This window comes from Cyprinus carpio, chromosome A18 (assembly GCF_018340385.1).
Source record: "Cyprinus carpio isolate SPL01 chromosome A18, ASM1834038v1, whole genome shotgun sequence".
Classification (NCBI taxonomy): Eukaryota; Metazoa; Chordata; class Actinopteri; order Cypriniformes; family Cyprinidae; genus Cyprinus; species Cyprinus carpio.
Window position 1 is genome coordinate 5,400,830 of NC_056589.1, and position 18,705 is coordinate 5,419,534.

At 34.2% G+C, this 18,705-nt stretch overlaps 1 protein-coding gene across 1 annotated transcript in view; it reads right to left on the minus strand.

Moving 5' to 3' along the window:
• LOC109082034 (cyclic nucleotide-gated cation channel beta-3-like) overlaps positions 1-7,096 on the minus strand; it is a 32,527-nt gene extending 25,431 nt beyond the window's left edge. The window contains 9 exon segments of the mRNA XM_042774878.1: positions 1,245-1,277; positions 1,942-2,041; positions 3,128-3,142; positions 3,316-3,341; positions 4,255-4,351; positions 4,506-4,545; positions 4,636-4,666; positions 4,748-4,850; positions 6,946-7,096. Of these exon segments, the coding sequence (XP_042630812.1) occupies positions 1,245-1,277; positions 1,942-2,041; positions 3,128-3,142; positions 3,316-3,341; positions 4,255-4,351; positions 4,506-4,545; positions 4,636-4,666; positions 4,748-4,849 (444 nt within the window). The 5' untranslated portion in view covers position 4,850; positions 6,946-7,096.
• Between the last annotated feature and the right edge of the window lie 11,609 nt (positions 7,097-18,705).

An 18,705-nucleotide genomic window follows, 5' to 3' on the forward strand; every position in this document is an offset into this window, starting at 1 on the left:
AACAAATGAATAACTACGACTTTTGCCTCAATATACTCCTAATTTGCTGCTTATTAATAGTTAGTAAGGTAGTTGTTAAGTTTAGGTATTGGGTAAGATTAAGGATGTAGAATATGGTCATGTAGAATATGTGCTTTATAAGTACTAATAAACAGCCAATATGTTAATAATAGGCATGCTAATAATAAGCAACTAGTTAATAGTGAGAATTGGTCCCTATTCTATTACATTTATTTATTTTATCTCACATATTTGTACTTATATTTAACACATCATGTGTCTATTTTATCGTTCAATGGTTAGACATAATTTATGTAAAATTTAACCAATATTATTGAAAACATTTTCACACACTAAGTATTGAAATAGATATGATTATTTCACTCATTATTTCACATGGTTTTTAATTTTACCTTATTTATTTATAACATATTTTCAAATTCAAAGTCTGGAGCTGTGATGAGCAAAACAAAATATATATAAAAAGCATTTGAAAAAATAGCAAGAAAGCAATAAATAAATAAATAAAGTTTTATGTGATCTTCATTTAACAAAGCATTAGTTTTGATAAAGGTTAAGGTTGAAGAAACACCATATGTAAGCAAGCATGCCCATTTTAAGCTGCTAGCCATGCAAGCATCTGATGTTTTTGATGCAGCAGGGTTTACCATAGTTATAGCAGGATGGTTATAGAATATAGCAGGAAACTTTAAAATATTTGAAAGGCAATGAAGCTCAAATTATGAGTATTTCTTGATAAGAGGCATTTGTTTTGAAGACTCATTACTGCCCAAAACAGTCCTGAAAATCTCAGTCCTGCAGCAATCATCTTGTGTTTACAACTGCAATTTGTTGTAATACTGTATTCTGTGATGATAACATAGCTGTAAGGAATGAAGCAGAACTAATTCATATTCAGCATTTTGGACTGGTTGTTATAAATGGTTCTTGCTTACATGTATTCAAATCGGCTGATTACTGTGAGCAGACAGAAACGCAGGCGAGGATCAAAGGAAGGTTAGTTGGTGCCCTAGCAGCTCTCATTTTGATGGGATCCACTCTTGTGGTGGAGTTTGTAGACCAGATAACTGGAATGAATATTTCTGTATATCACCTCATACTTAAAGGGGACATATGATTGTTGACATATGACATATGACCCCTTTAAAGTTAACTTGTGGGACAGAGGAGGGAACAGCGAGCATGATCTTGACTGTAGCCTGCTCTAAAAGCACTGTACTTACTGGAGGATCCACTTTAACCACTGGAACAGCAGGCTAAATGGAAATACAATGAAACTCTCACAGAACCTCCTAGAAAACCTAAAGACACCTTTGAGACTGGTGTCTGTGGCCCTGAAGTGCTCCATTAACTATAAAAACTCATTGGAATTAACATTAACATTAACATTAAAATGTAATCTAAAGAAAGTAAATAAATAAATAAACTAATAAATACACTACTTTAAAAATCTTTGTAGAGTCATTGTTTCTAAATTTTAATCTAATAACAAAATCTTCTTTTTTTAATAACAATACATTTTTTGGTAAAAGTAAATCTTGTTTTCATAATAATTCACATTTTAAAATATCAAAATAGTTATATAGCATATAATTAAAATGCTAAATAGCCAAAGAGATAAAAGATTAATTATAATTTAATTTTATTTGAAATGACTGGAATATTAAACACATGAATGATCATTCTTCATAATCTCAAATGTCCATGAACAGCATAAAAATGTTGTCATTAATATGCATTACAAATCATAACATGCCTAACTAATAAGCTTATGTAGTAAACTGTAGCAAATCCAGTAAACTTGTAGGAGGAAATATTATAAATATTGACTTGGTAAATAACCAAATAAATAATCAGTATGCAGAAAGCCTCAGTTTCTTATGGGATTAGTGAATGTGTGCGGTGTGTGTCTATACCTACCTCAGTGACCTCCTCTGGCTCTGTGTGACCCTTATATTTCTCATCTGGCTGTGGAACTACTTTTCCCAGTCCCTGCACAATCCAGCCTATCATTCCAGCCCTGATGGAAGAAGAGATACAGTCAAGTCCATCGACTGCTCTGGGCATAAGTGAGGATGTGAATGCATGTAAATATAAGCTGTAAGCTGCTTTGCAATAAGCCAGCTCTAGATGGCAGCAGGGGAATGTAAAAATAAACAGGTTTGCTCAGCGGTTTGTGAAGCAGTGGCCAATGCTAGTAAAAAATCTTCCATTCCAGTAATGTTCTTGTATTTGTATATATACATATATACATACATACAGTATATATATATATATATATATATATATATATATATATATATATATATATATATATATATATATATATATATATATATATATATATATATTAGGGCTCGATTAATCACATCCAAAATAAAAGTTTTGTGTGTGTATACTGTGTATATTTATTATGTATATATAAATACACACACATGCATGTATATATTTAAGAAGAATATGTTATGTTTCTATATTAAATATATAATATAAGAATATATATAAATATAAAATATAAGAATATAAATATATAAATGTATATACATGTAAATATTTCTAAATACATAATTTATGTGTGTGTATTTATATATACATAATAAATATACCCTGTACACATACATATATTATGTAAACAAAACTTTTATTTTGGATGTGATTAATCGTGATTAATCATTTGACAGCCCTAATATATATATATAGTATATATATATATATATATATACATATATATATATATATATATACATACATATAGTATATATATATATTATATTACATATATATACATTATATATATATATATATATATATATATATATATATATATATATATATATATATATATATATATATACTATATATATATATATATATATATATATATATAATATATAGATATATATATATATATATACATATATATATATATATACATATATATACATATATATATATATATATATATATATATGAGTTGTTAATATGGTAATAAAGCTCAGTGAAATAAATTCTCTTGCGTTCGTAGCATGCAAATACTGTCCATGCTGGTCTGCAACAAAGCTTTGAATGTTTGAGCATGACCTAATATCTGCTATAAGGTACTCACTGGTCTGATGTGCTACTGCGGTCCATGATACAGTGATGGAAAAATGTGTGATACTTATCAAAACATTAATTTAACAGGCACACACACAGATACATATGTGAAATACACAAGTATTCTCACATAATGAAGATGCGGCAAACAACATAAGCATACAAAATAAAACTGAATCCATTTGATCGAAACTATACCTGCTGCTCACTGCATTTCCCTCATGCTGTTCAATCCATGGTAAACAAAAAAAAAAAAAAAAACATTGTTAAATTGCTTGAAATTAGCTCGCAAATAATAAAAAAGGGGTCCATTTTAAAATTCAAAGTAGCAAAGAAAGAAGAAGGAGAAAAAAAAGGGCACGTTATCTTCAGCCATGTCTAAAAATAGTATGCATTGCTTCATCTCAAAGTTATGATGACTAAAGAAGGTGTCTCTTGATAATGATAAATGACATTTATTTGTGTCATGGTACACACATCAAAAAAAGTTCTATCCTCATTAAAACAACAAAAACAGCAACAGTTTAAGTCACAATAATCTGTAAAATATGTACTTTGCACACTGGGACTAAAAAGTATTTTTGCCTTGCAAATATAATTAAGTAAGATCACAAGTGTTGTGTTTCAATGGTAATTAAGCACAGCACATTATCTAAAAAAAATGACTCAAGTTAGGTAATGAAGTACAATTACTCAAGAAACATATTGATTTGCCTGTTGAATACTGTCACCTTAATTTAGGTTGTTCATTCATTTTAAAACCATCATTGTTTTTGTGTCAAGCAAAAACATAGCTCAGATTAATAATTTAGATTTTTAATATAAAATATATATGAAATTAGAAATTATTGTTAGTAATAATTGTTTATTATAGTTAGATTTTAATTTGGTAATTATATTTGGTTTTTATTTTTATTTTTTAATTAATTTTTTTAATAAGTATTTCTTTATGCATTACAATTTCACCAATTAGGCATTTTTGATGTTTTTTTTTTTTTTTTACAATTTCACCAATTAGATATATATATATATATATATATATATATATATAAGTGTTTATATATATATAATATATATATTTTTTTTTTTTTTTTATTTTTTGGATGATATGTATATATATTTGTTTATTTTTAGTACCTTAACTTCACTGTTGGCCAGTTTAGAGGAGTTTACTGGCTGAGGGAGAGCATTGCTGAACCCATGAGAGAGCCAACTCAAAACTCCACTCTGAGAGCTGGAGAGAGAGAGAGAGAGAGAGAGAGAGGGAGAGAGGGGAGTTTTTTCATGATACGTGGTGTGGGGGGAGGTGATTTGTTTTGGCAGGATTACAGCATCTAAAGACACTGAACATATGTCCCACACACACATAAACACAAACATAACATCACCTGTTTTCCTCGGAGACCTCCTCCGTTGGCTTGGAAGGTTCTGTAAAAAACATCATGAAAAATGAATGAACAGTACTCTCAGCTCTGTATTTTTTTCTGTGATTCAGTGTTGGTCATAGTGCACAATTACCTTGTTTTACTTCCTCTTTTTTCGTCACATCCTAAAGAACATTACAGAGACAGTGAAGGGATGCTTAAACTGGGAAAGGTGACTCAATGTACACACATGAACACAAACTCACACTCACTGGTGCTGCAGTGGAAGCATTGGTCTGGTCCTCCTCTGCCAGTTTCCCAGGAGATGCTGGAGGCTGGGGAACAACCTTTATCACCCAGCTAAACATGCTGTCAAATACAGATCAACACAGCAGGTGTCAAAGTCAAATAAGGATGCTTAAGATATCGTAAAAAAGAACCATCCAAAATGCAATATACATTTTCAAGTAGCATGCCAGTAGTTTTACATAGAAGCCTGTTTCTGCCATCACTGAATAAAAAACAAAATAAGGTAATTGCAACATTTTATTTATACAATTATTTTGTTAGCAGAATTGTGAGATATAAACTCACAGTTGGGAGTTATAAAGTCAGAACAATTTAAAACAGTGATTCGAGTCCCTGTTCTATGTTCAATACAAGAAGATGCTACTGCCATTGCATGCTGCTTCCAAAATTATTATCTTCTGAAAGGCTTTTGAATGTACTAAATAGTATTAAATAAATCATTTTGCACATTTGAGCTTGCTGATTTGTCTTTGAGGTGATATGTTTTAGAGAAAAGGTGTATGATTAAAGTTAACACAAATAAGTTGAATGTGCTTACAGCACCTGTCATAATTTGAAACCAGTCTTACTGTTTCTCGCTCTTGGTCACAGGGGTTTTGCGCCAGTGGGATCATGGCAGTTTGTCACTGTTAATCACTGGTAAATGCATCTGACCCTAATCTCTCCTACCTTGAACACCTGTGGATACAGACCAGGCCAGCTGTACCTGTCTGCCCACACTGCTCCACTTTTACAAAAAGATGGACGCATGGAGAGCATTTTGTTTTGCGGTGGTCTTAATGGTGGGCTCTGTTAACTCAATTTGCCCACTCTAAACCTTCCATTCCAGGTCAGACACTGCGCTGTACAACATCAGACATGCAATCTGCTTTGAATGAATTCAAACCAAGACTATACACTCCCACAACTGCAGTTTTTCAATCGTCATTCACTTAAAACTCCTCTAGTCCTGTTTGGTCCAATGATCAGATTCTGTTTTAGCAGCAATCCAATAGAAACACAACTTCACAAATACACAGAGCCAAACAAAGAAAAACAGTTGCATGATTATGAGTGAAATGCAGGATGCAAAAGAGTCTTGGAGCAGATGGTGAAAACACTGAGCCATGGAGGAGATTCATGGACTGGTGATTTACTGCTAGTCAAACCAGCTGTCAGGAGGTTCATACGGGTTGACATTTGAGGATGGGTGAGGAAATGAGCTGTGACCCACTTCAACTCAAGTATTCTCGAAAAACTGAGTTACATTTCTGGATATTTATGGCATGGAAATTCAGTTGAGCCAAATTCTGGTAAATATTACGATAATACTATCATATGTAAAATATAAATATTAATATTTTGGTTAATATAATTATATGAAATATTATTAAATATCATCATATAATTAATTTTATTTTATTTCTAATTAATAGAAAACGTTTTACAATGAAGCTTCCATTTTTTAACATTAGTTATTTGTTAATTAACAGTTAAATACTTCTAAAAAAAGCTTTTAATTGCAGTTAATGTACGTTTCAACATTTTCTAATATATTATTAAAACCAAGAGTTGTTATTTATGTGTTTGAACTAACATGAACTTACAATGAACTAACATTAACAAAGATGAATAAATATTGTAAAAAAAAAATAAAAAATAAAAAAGAATACTGTATTGCTCATTGTTAGTTGATGCATTAACTAATGTTAACCAATGGGACCTTATTGTAAAGCATTCCCAAAATAATCTGTCTTTCTTTACCTTAACTGTTTTTAAAACTGGCCTGGTTGTGATGACCCACACAAATACACTAAAAAAGATTGGTGTAGAAATCATTTTCACTCACTCAGTGCTAGTAAATTTCACAATTATTTAGATTACAAATTAAATTAATTACACAGAAAAGGCAAGTGAAGCATTGAATTAAACATGGAATTTGAGGTAGAAAGATATATAATATAATTGTATTGTAAAACGTACTCCAATAATCGTTTATTTATATATTTGAAAATAATTTTTTTTTACAGTGTAGAGGAAAATCAACCATAAAACAGTAAACAAAATCCCATTCTAAAAACAAAAACAAAAAACAATGCTTAGAAAATAAAAATGTGTGCCTATCAAATGGACATTAATATGAATATTTCAGAGTCTTGGCAGACTCAGTATTTACCTGCAGTGTTCAGCAGAAGACGGTCATCCCAGAGAGAGGCTGAGGCTGAAGGACGGCCAGGTGGGAAGTGGAGGGATTATCCATGAGAAAGCACAGCTAACGGGATTAGGCTTTCTCTGGGACGGATGCAGAGGGAGGACCTGGACTTGGACTTTATTAGCTTCACACAATCCTTCTTGGAGCTCAGCCTGTATAGAACCACAGAGGGGTGCGTCCAGGACAGAGACTCAAATAGTAGCCAGTGTAGTGCAAATATAAATGGTGCTTTATAGCATGACGTGGGCTGGTTTGGTTGTCTCATTTAAGATTTACTTCAATGCATTATAATTATTAACATTTTCAAACCTGCACAATACGAGTAAATCCCTTGCATATGCAACCACATTTCACATCATGCTACTAAATATTGTCTATATTTAGCCATTGGCTAGTAAATTGTTATATTTAACTTGCTAGTGATTAGTAGTAGCAGAAGTAGAAGTCCTATTTTATATATTGCTAAAAAGTGGATATATTGTTGAAGTTATCATGCTTTCCAATTGTATCACATATGAATGTAACTTCTTAATCTTTAATCTCTATAAATTTCTTCTTAAAATATTATATAAAAGGTATAAAAAATATAATATTATTTGTGGGTGTCAAAAGCCTGTCATACAAAATATAAAATGAGTTGCCAGTGTGTGACTGTAGATGGTTGATTTTCTATAAAATATAACTGGAGATTAAATTGCATTTAATTGCAATTACCATTATTTTGGAGTAAAGTAGTAAAGTAAAAAACTGAAACTCAAAGTGAAAAAAAGGATTACTAAGACAGTTTTCACTCAGAATGTAAGTATAATTACAGAAATAGCAAAAATGTACTTCAATAACGTTAGTTTTATTTACTACTTTAAAAAAATAGTTTTATAGTGTTCCATTTATTCATGAAGTACCATTTCATCCTTAGATACAATATTATAATTTTTTTTTTTTGTAATTATCCTCATTTGTTTAAATGGTTCAATGTCACATTTTTTTCAAATGTGATTTTTTTTTCTTTCTAAAAGTTCAATATTTCTAATGCATATATATTACAGATTACAGATCATTTCACTTATAAGTTAAGTTCAGGGATAATTTCTTAGCTCATTAGTTTTATCTCCGTTATTGCAGTTTTATCTCCGTTATTGTAGTATCACTGATATTCTATTATATATTGTTAATATTTTGAATTAGATTTCATTTTTATATAGTTTCCATTTTAAATTTAGCATGTTGCATGTTTTTGTCATTTTTTATTATTTATAGTTATTTTAGTACTTAGGCTTAAACTAAATCAAACTGAGAATTGTTTCTTTGGCAGCTAGCTGAAATATAATAACTTAAGTTTATATTTCAGCTAATGCTTATTTTAAGTAATGTAAATGTTTTTCATTACTTTAGTTTATCATAATAACCTTGCATGTACTTAATTTCTTCTTGCCTAAAGGACAACCTGTCTCATTTCACCCCTATGAGATTCATTTCATTGGTGCAGTTATGGTTTAATGTGCTTGAAAGGTTAAGTTTGTGAGCATGATTCAGTGAGATAATATTGCTCCGGGAAGACATCCCATGGTCATAAGACAAAAATACTAATGTCCTAATTTATCCGGTCTCCGGGGGCCCCTCAAAACTTTAGAAACAAGCTCTGATATTATGAACGATTCCAGTGTGTTTGCCGCTGCCCTTCAGGTGCGGTGTCTGTCTCAGTCTGTTGCCATCACCTCCCAATTTGCCATCTGGCACATATTCATCAGTGAGATAAGATGCCGTCTCTCTGCTCATGTTTAAAAATTCTCAAAGCCTGAGATGAGTCAGTTTCACCTCTGCTCACAACCCTCTCGAGTCCCTCCTTCCCATATGTCAGCCACCCTGCCACTTATTACAGCCGCCACATCACATCCCTGAGAGGAGGAAACTTCCCACAACGTCTGGATGCTGCGGAGCTGATTATCTGCCCATCATTTCAGACAACCAAAATCTTGGAAAATCAATTTTCATTAATGATTCACTGGAAAAGACAATATAGTTAAAGGAATAGTTCACCTAGTGACACTTGAGCTTTAAGGCATGACATGAAGTTTTGATGCCAAAAGTAGCCATACAGGTGTGTAACAGTACAACAAGCACAGGTGTGTGTGATTGGCAGGCTAAAGCACAGCGTCTTTATGGCCTGAGGGATTATGTGTAAGTTTGGCTAGCAGGACAAACCACACTGAAATTCAGTGTCAGCAAAACAGAGGATTGATCATCCCTGTGTGCTGACAGCTCTGACACAGTGTTCTCAATATTCTCTGCCGTCTCTTGGTCTCAGTGTGCTTCAGAAACCTCTAAAAGCACTTTTTAACAGTAAAGCTAACATAACTCATTTAAATGAACAGTTTCAAGCTGTCAGCTTACAGGGATAGTTCACCCTGAAATGAAAATTATGCCATCATTTTCTCACCCTCATGTCATTCCAAACCTGAATGACTTTCTTTTCTCCGTGTACGAGCTGTTCTTTTCCAGCTACTCTTTTTCCATTTCTTTTTTCACCGTATGGAAAAATAGCAGCTTGGACATTTTGTTTTCCAATGAAATAAAAAATGTAATTTGGGTTTGGAACAACATGGAAATGATGAGGTACTTGGAAAGAAAATACCAAACATGCATTTGTTTTTGAAAAATGCAGGTGTTTGTTTTCCTCATGTGAGACTGTTATAACGCTTGCTTCCACTCTACAAATAAACACATGCACAATCTTCTTAAGTGATCAGAGGCTGTAATCCAAACAGATTTAAGTCTGTGAGAAGGGGAAAAGACATGCCACAAATGTGAGACGGGTCCCTTAAAACATTAACAGGTAGACAATGCAGCTGAATTTATCAGCCAGTGAACAGGAAAAATGAGGAGAGTGTTGGGTAATCATAAAGCAGCAGGAGAGCCGCTGCCAGAAGAGTCAATTCAGAAATGATCATGCCAGCAGTATGTGTTATTCCCTCTGACAGCTTCGCACAGATTTGAAGGGTAAAAGTTCAACAGGTAGTTTAAGAGTGTTCCAGTAAACACACATTCAGTGTGTAAGTAAAGCTGCAAACCTTGTGAAAATACTTAAATGGATAGCTCACACAAAATGAATATTGTGTCATCATTTACTCACCCTGATGTCATTCCAAAATGGACAGTGTTTTTTCTATTTTTTTTATTTTTTATGTAATGTTTTCTTGAAGCTTTAGGGGAAAAAAATAAAAAATTACAAACAAATAAATAAATGTGTTTTTTGAGTATCATATATCATCATATCAGACTTTTATAGCTCATAAAGTATGAGAATATGCATATAGTGGAGCTTGAAGAGGAAAAAACACAAAATGAAGAAAAATACAGTTTAGTGCAGATGCTTATTATTGTGATGTTTTTATCAGCTGTTTGTTTTTATCATTCTGATGGCACCCATTCACTGCAGAGGATCCAATGGTGAGCAAGTGATGTTACACTTTATTTTTCCAAATCTGTTACAATTAAGAAATAAACTCTTGGTATGAGCATGAGTAAATATTTTAGCAAATTGTCATTTTGGGGTGAACTATTCCTTTAAACATTTATTGAATCTCACGTAACACAGAAAACTTTTTAAAATGTAGTTTTTGGAGTTTGGACATTTATTACTCAGAGTTGATCAATTCCCCATGCCATAACTACCCTCAGTCTTTTCAGTCTCTCTCCATCATACACTCTAAATCAGATCATCAGCTACTGATTTCCTGTCATATATCTCATTACCTGTAGCTCACAAAGTAAACAGACTTGTGCCACCTTCAGCCCATCTGCATTTTCCACCCACATTCTCAGTCTCAGGGTGAATTTAGTGCACTAAGTTGCCATTAGGCTTGTGGCGTTGCTTTAATGAGAGATGGTTAGGTATAGTTATGCTATACAGCTTCTTGGTACAGCAGGCAGAATGTGATTTGTAATGGCTACAAAATGACTTTTTCATAACCCCCACTTTTTATGCAAACGCCTCCAGAGCTTCCGCAGACATTAATACTTCATATATGCTATGTTCTTCCTTTGCAAGAACACTTCAGGCAGTATGAAGATAAAAATGTGTGGAGAAAAATAACTTGTCAGTAGCCTTCTACTTTGTTTTGAGTGACATGAACCTGCTGGTGTTCCTCATACTAGCTGATCCGTTAACACTTTATTTTACGGTCCAGTCCAGCTGTCATGGGTGCAGTATTGAGTGGAGCGTGGAGCAAGGAAGGGAGGGAGATGAGGAGTACATCAATCCAGAGGAGTTTAATTAAACCAAGGAACAAGGAAAACTCACTTAGTACATGTAGACATTCACAATACTGGACACTGAACTGAAAACAGGGAACACTATTTAAGCACATGACAGGAGGAGGGGAAGACAAGACACACCTGGGATATTTGTTGTAGTCCAAACAGGTCGTTCATTGTGGTTTTTGAAAAGTGATTTCTGTTAAATAAAATGTCTCCTTTTGAACTGGACTTTGAGCTTTGCAACTTTGAAGATCTTTTTTTTGCTCAAACAGCAACATTACAAACTAACTAAAGTTGAAAAAGTGAAAAAGCATAATAGCACCCCTTTAAACCAAGGAACAAGGAAAACTCACTTAGTACATACACGTAGACATTCACAATACCAGACGCTGAACTGAAAACAGGGAACACTATTTAAGCACATGACAGGAGGAGGGGAAGACAAGACACACCTGGGATCAATGGAAATTAGACACAGGAAACACCTGGGATGAAATGATTAAACAACAGGAGGAGCAAAACACAGATAAAACATGGACCAGAGTCTGACACTAGCATGCATATTACTAGCACATTGGCTGTTTATTAGTACCTATAAAGCACATATTATTGTCTTATTCTGAATGACCATATTTTAGATCCTATAACCCTATAGCCAGACTTAAAAATAACTTACTAATAATTAATAAGCAGAAAATTTGAGTTTATTGAGGCAAAAGTCATAAACAAACAAACATAAATTTAGCTGAAATGTGATTTACAGTAGCAGAAAACTACTATGAGCAGTTATTTTTTATGGAAACTGCTTGAAAAAAATAATATCTGCATTTTTTTCTTATAAATAACGAAAAACTGAATTAACTTTTAGTCTACATTATTCAGTTATTTTCTGTATCATCAAGAGCTTTCTGTCTACATTATTCTGTTATTTTTTGTATCATTTGATATTTGAGGCTGAACTATTTTTTTCAAACGCAAGTCCTCTGAGAACAGATCTGAATGTGTCAAACACCTTCATATAAAGTAGAAATGCCTGTCTTGGCTGTTTTCACATGGTCCCTATGTAATGCTAATGAGCGACTGAGGCTGTGAAACACTCACATGTCTAATTAAGATGCGGCACTAATGCACCTTTTTCTGAGTGCTAAATGCACTAAAATTAGATGGCAGAAACATTCAACGCCAACTGGAATCATCTTCCTATTACATGGGTGGGATTTTAATGAGAGTTTCATATAATCCAATTACCACTGAAATGAATTCATTCACAAATCCCCAAGTGCTGGAGGGGTATATGCGTGCATATTGGTGATCTTAATGAGCTTTCAAAATGATGGTATATCTCTCTTGATTAGTTGAGATTAGTATGGGATTCAATTCCACTTCCAATAACACCATATAAACACAGTAATTCCTTCTTTTCTAGACCCCCACACTTTTATTGACTTCACTCTAAATTTGAAAGTGTTCCTCAGCTTGTGCTCCCATGGGGAAAGCCGGACACTCAATAGAAAACAGTGTTAAATAAAATCAATCAATAAAAAGAAAACGGTTAATAAAATCACAAGATCAATTTATGTAAAGGCTGCATTCTGAATCAAATTTTTTTCTACATAATGTACTGTTTCTCTTCTATGCCCTGCCTTTCTGAAACACGTAGATTTTTACAAAGCTAATCATTCTGAAAAGCGAGGTGTGCTCTGATTGGCCAGCTATCCAGTGCGTTGTGATTGGCCGAATACCTCAAGCTTGTTACGGAAATGTTACGCCCCTCACCATACTGAGAGGCGCCTCCCTGCATGACCAGACAAAAACATTAAATCTGTTACAAACGAGGCATTTGTTGCATCCAGTGGGGACATAATTACTAATTATAATGACTTATACTGTCTTTTTACGCACTGCGTTGCATAACCAGCCGCGTAAACATAAAACCATGTCTGCATTTGTGATCGGAGAAACAACAAACAACAAGCCTACTCTACACTGCTTAAAACTTGCATTTGAATCATCAGTGGCCAGTTATTTAAATATGTAAACGTACTTACAGTCTATGAGTCAGAACAGCTGGCATTGTAGTCCATTCTCCCAGGATCAGGAAACAGTTCTCCATAAAATTGCACACATCTGAATATTTGGATTGAACTGTTCTGGAACAGTGTTGTAAAAACAACTTAACCACTGATTTCTAGTTGTGTCCTCTTTTGGAAGACCAAACAAAGTAGTTTCACTTTCACAATGAAACACAGCATCACACACGGCAGGCTTGAGTGAGCGGCGGTGGGCGGTGAAGGCCGATCTGGTGATCCACAGTGCCAAGTTGATGCATTTCCTCAGCGATCAGCACGGATCAGCTCTAGGCATGACCAAGTGGATATCATCCTCTTTTGGAAGGCCAAACAAAGTAATTTTGTTTTCACAAGGAAACACACAGCTTCTCCACGACATGGCGGCAGCGGCAACAGCAAGAATAAAAGTTACACTTTCTTTCTTTACGTGAACATTTGGGTGGCGTTATGCAAATCTTCCCACTTAGTGACGTAGAGATGTGGGGGCGTGTTAGAACGAGCCGTTTTAGGGGGGTTTGGTTGACTCTTAACTTTGATAAAGAATATCTCTTTGGATCTGAGACTTTAGTCTTTGCAACTTTACAGATCTTCTTTGTGCACCAAGAGCTTGTAACACTCCAAAGAGAAAGGAAAAATTGAAATCGCATCATATGACCCCTTTAATAATAAAATTATCACGCTAGAATAATAGGATAAGAATATTATTATGTCTAGTCTCTTTATCATCTCAGTGATATTTTATTGCTTTTTAAGCATGCGCAATAAGAAACTTTTGGAAAACGCCTGAACACGTTAATGTGGATGAAGAGCACTTTGAAACAAAAACACTTTTTTTCAGATGTATCTGGATTAATGTAGATGTAGCCTCAGTTGTTCATGGAGCTCGTTCTTATCAATCTGATGATCTGATTTACGTATATTAAATATGTAATACATTCAAAATGTGCAAAGTGGTGGATACCCAGAATCAGTATTGCAAACCACTGCTCTGAAGTATTTGTACTTTTTTGCCAATTACATTTCAAACTTGGTTGGCTGGTTACAAATCCCCACCATTACTCATGCACAACCACACACATGCGTTGGTAGCAAATCTGACCATTTTATTTATGATTTCTCTTTCAGCCAACAATAATAGTCCCACTATGCCAACTGTGGCACACTTTGAGTACAGCTAAGAAACACACAGTTATATTACGAAAAAATGTAATATAAACAATGAAAGTCTGGAATATACTGTGTATTATAGCAAATCCAAAGTGTTTTTAATAACTCCTCTCAATTGCCATTCTAGCTTTTTCAGTTCCCTCTCATGGCTTGAGTGATTCTGATGTGACAAAACACACTTCTCGCTCATGGGAAGTTTTGAAGATTTCTGTCCTCTCCACTTTGATTAGTTTTCTTATATTTTCCACACATATTCCTGTTAGGAGCACTGCAGAATTATAGGTGAAGTGGTATCGGCACTGAAGAGCATGACTGGAACTTGTGTTACTGATTATGCACAATTATCAACCTAAACTGGGGCAAATCAACCCAGATTCCTTAACTAAAAGACTGAGCTCAACATTTGGGTTGAAAAAATAACCCACAGTGTGTGCTGTCTTGATAGTGTAGACAGCTTTAGAGCACTACAATCAATCATTTCACAAAAAAATAAAATAAATAAAAAATTAAAAATTCATTTACATAGACATCACTAGAACAAAAAGTTGGAAACAGGATGCTTTCACTCACAGAACTCACTGAAAGAAACATAAATCAAGGCCTGTGTTTTACATTCTCTTTCACAAAACATTAAGTGACTAAGTGATGTGAGGGAGAAGGAACACTTTACGTGAGCTTCAAAGGATAACATTTTAGACTTTCCCTTTTAGACATCCCATTTTGGACATCTTTCTTCCCTGTGCTCTTAGCATTGATGAAAAACATTTTAAACATTTACTCTAAGAATCCTGGTCTTCAAAGACTTGTCTTTTTATGTGTGGGAACACAGATCTTGCATGTTAATCCAACAAGAAAATGCCAGATCTGATCTGTTTTTTTGTAGTCAACTTCAGTGGATTCATTTGGGTTTTTTTAAAAGGTGCGCGCACACAGGCACACACGCACACACACACACACACACACACACACACACACACACACGATGGGTTTCCACATTTTATGGGGACATTGCATAGGCGTAATGGTTTTTATACTGTACAGACTGTATTTTCTAAACCTACCCCTCACAGGAAACTTTCAGCATTTTTTAATTTTCAAAACACTTCTATATGATTTATAAGCTTGTTTCCTCATGGGGAAAAAACACCAAAGCATAGCCTTGACTGAGAAGTTGACTGTTTATTTTTCTTTTTTTTATATCAACTCCATGATATTTTTAGAGTTAGAGTTTGCTTACTGTATTTGTGTTTGCATAAAAAGGAGACTTAAATTATCAAAATTTTCCCAACTCTGATTAGCATACACGAGTCATACTCTTACAGACAGAATGGCTTGAAGAGCAATTTTCCTTTCTGTGTTGACATATTTCCAGATGAAACAGGAAGTTTGGGCAGGGCATGCGGAAGGGCGTTGTTGTTTTTTTTTTTTTTTTTTTAAATGCTTTAGTGATATTACGGCGATAAACCCTGATTTGCTACTTGCTTTAGGGCAGGGTTATTCAAATCTTACCCTCGAGGGCCAGTGCACTGCAGAGTTTAGCTCCAACCCTGATCAAACTCACCTACCTGTGATTTTCTAATGATCCCGAAGACACTGATTAGCATGCTCAGGTGTGTTTGATCAGGGTTGGAGCTAAACTCTGCAGTGCACTGGCCCTCGAGGGTAAGATTTGAATAACCCTGCTTTAGGGACTTCCTCATTTTTGAAAACATTTGATAGGATGAAAATCCAACCGAGTCTCACTGGAAAAATGTGTCTGTTGCGACATTTCTACAAAATTGCTTCTTGCATTTTGCAGGAGACTTTCAAAAGGAAATAGCACTAAAAGCATGTTTAGTTGATCTGAAACAGAAGAATGTGAATCAGAATATGTTTTATTACATTTTTTTGGTGTTGTTATTGTACATACCATGGCAGTTCAGAAATGAAATGATGGTGAGTGGCGCTAAATGTGTAATGCCAAAAAAAAAAAAATATATATATATCAACTTTAATCAACTTTTAGGAGTATACTGGCATATTAGATGACCTCAAAACAATCAAACAAACATGGACTAAATATTTCATGAAGTCTTTAAATCTTCAAAACAAAACAAAAATAACAACCACTCTGTTTACTAAATTCCACTTTGCAGCGATTTTTGTGAGAAAGTACCTGCGGGCACCAGACCGTAATCTTCCTCTCTTCCCTCTGCTCTCATTCTGCACTTTCCTCACCAAATCAGATGAATTATTAAAAGTTACGGTTCATTCAGGCGAGCAACGGCATGGCTTTCTGCATGAGTGAGCGTGATGGACTTGTGCATTTAATACAGCGTCTGTACACAGGGGGCACCAACGGCCAGGGAATGGAACACAGATGAGACCGCTCACCTCTGCATTTTCCCTGTCAACACTGCCAAACTGCCTCAAACAAATTCAGTCAGCACACTGTCATGAGAGAGTGAGACCGCTCACCTCTGCATTTTCCCTGTCAACACTGCCAAACTGCCTCAAACAAATTCAGTGCTTTTAAAGAAAGTGCACACACACAGCAGTGAATAACACACCGTGAACACACACACCCGGAGCAGTGGGCAGCCATTTATGCTGTGGCGCCCCAGGGAGCAGTTGGGGGTTCGGTGCCTTGCTCAAGGGCACGTCAGTCGTGGTATTGAGGGTGGAGAGAGCGCTGTACATGCACTCCCCCCACCTACAATTCCTGCCGGCCCGAGACTCGAACTCACAACCCATGGATTGCGAGTCCGACTCTCTAACCATTAGGCCACGACTTCCCACCTATATAGCATCACGACTTCCCACCCCATAAAGCATCAAACAATATCAAAACTGCCTGTCTGTCAACACAGAGCTGCTTTACCTCACTCAGTCCTCCCAGCACTGAGCAAACCGTCAATGAACTACAGAGAGATAAGCATTAGAAAAGGAGATATGTGAAGGAAAAAACGTGAAGTAATGGTTTGAGAAAATGAATGGTGACAAGTATGCTAATCATTTGTTGCTGACTTTTGTTTTTAATACAACTCTAAATTCTGCCATTGTTTACTCTAAATAAAAATAAATGGATGGCATTTAATTGTGAATGATGTCAAATGTGGACATGTGGTCAATACTCTTTCAAAATGTTCTTTTGTTTTCCACAGAAATAACTATTTAATTTGGAATGATGGTTGTGAGAGTAAATAGATCATTTTTTTATTTGTTCCTTTATTTGTGTTGGAACAACACGCGTTTTTATATTTTATGCATTTATATACTATATTTTATATAAATATTTAATGTACATCTTTCAACTCCTGTTACTTTTATGTAAAGCCTCTAAACCATGCAACGTAAAGGTTTTAAAATGTATAATAAATCGTTTGTTATAATATATAATATATTATAATCATTTTAGTTAAAGTTTTAGTAATGTTGAAATATATTTTATTGTTTTTTTTTCTATTTTTTTTAATATTCTGGATTATATTTTAATTTAAATTAAATTAAATTAAATTTAACTTAATTAAAAAAGTATGTATAATTAAATGAAATCATGAAACTTATGATATCCACTTTGTTTATTTTTAATAGAATTCTGTTTTCCATTTTTAAATTCTGTTTTAATGGTATAAATGAATTTTAACAATCATAAAGCATATAATCAATATAATTCATAATAATCAACTGAATTCATTATTATTTCCATTTTTAAATTCTGTTTTAATATATATATATATATATATATCTATATATATATATATATATATATATACACAGTAGTCAACATTTGAAATGGATCAAAACCTTTCATCAAAGTTGTCCTAAAACCTAAAGCCAAAATGCGTTCTTTTAGGGCAACTTTGATGGACTTTTTTGATCCACCTCAAATGTTGACTATACAGTATATACGTAGTAACTATATATGTGTCACAACCTGAATGAGAAGAACAAGGAGGGTAAGTGAAATGTGCTCTTTATTACACAATCCTTCAGTAATCCAAACATCAACTGGTGAGAATAAACGTAGGCAGTCTTTAGATGAGCATGAACAGGACAAACAGTTGGGAGTATGTGGGTGGCATGGTTGGTGGATCCGTGACAGTAGGAGGAGGTACTTCAGGTTCTGTAGAAGAAGGGAGAAGAAGGTTAACGTAAAGTTTGAGCAGAGATACATGGAAGGAAACTGAGATTTTGTAACAATCAGGGAGTTTGAGTTCATAGATCACTTCATTTATCTGCCTCATGATGG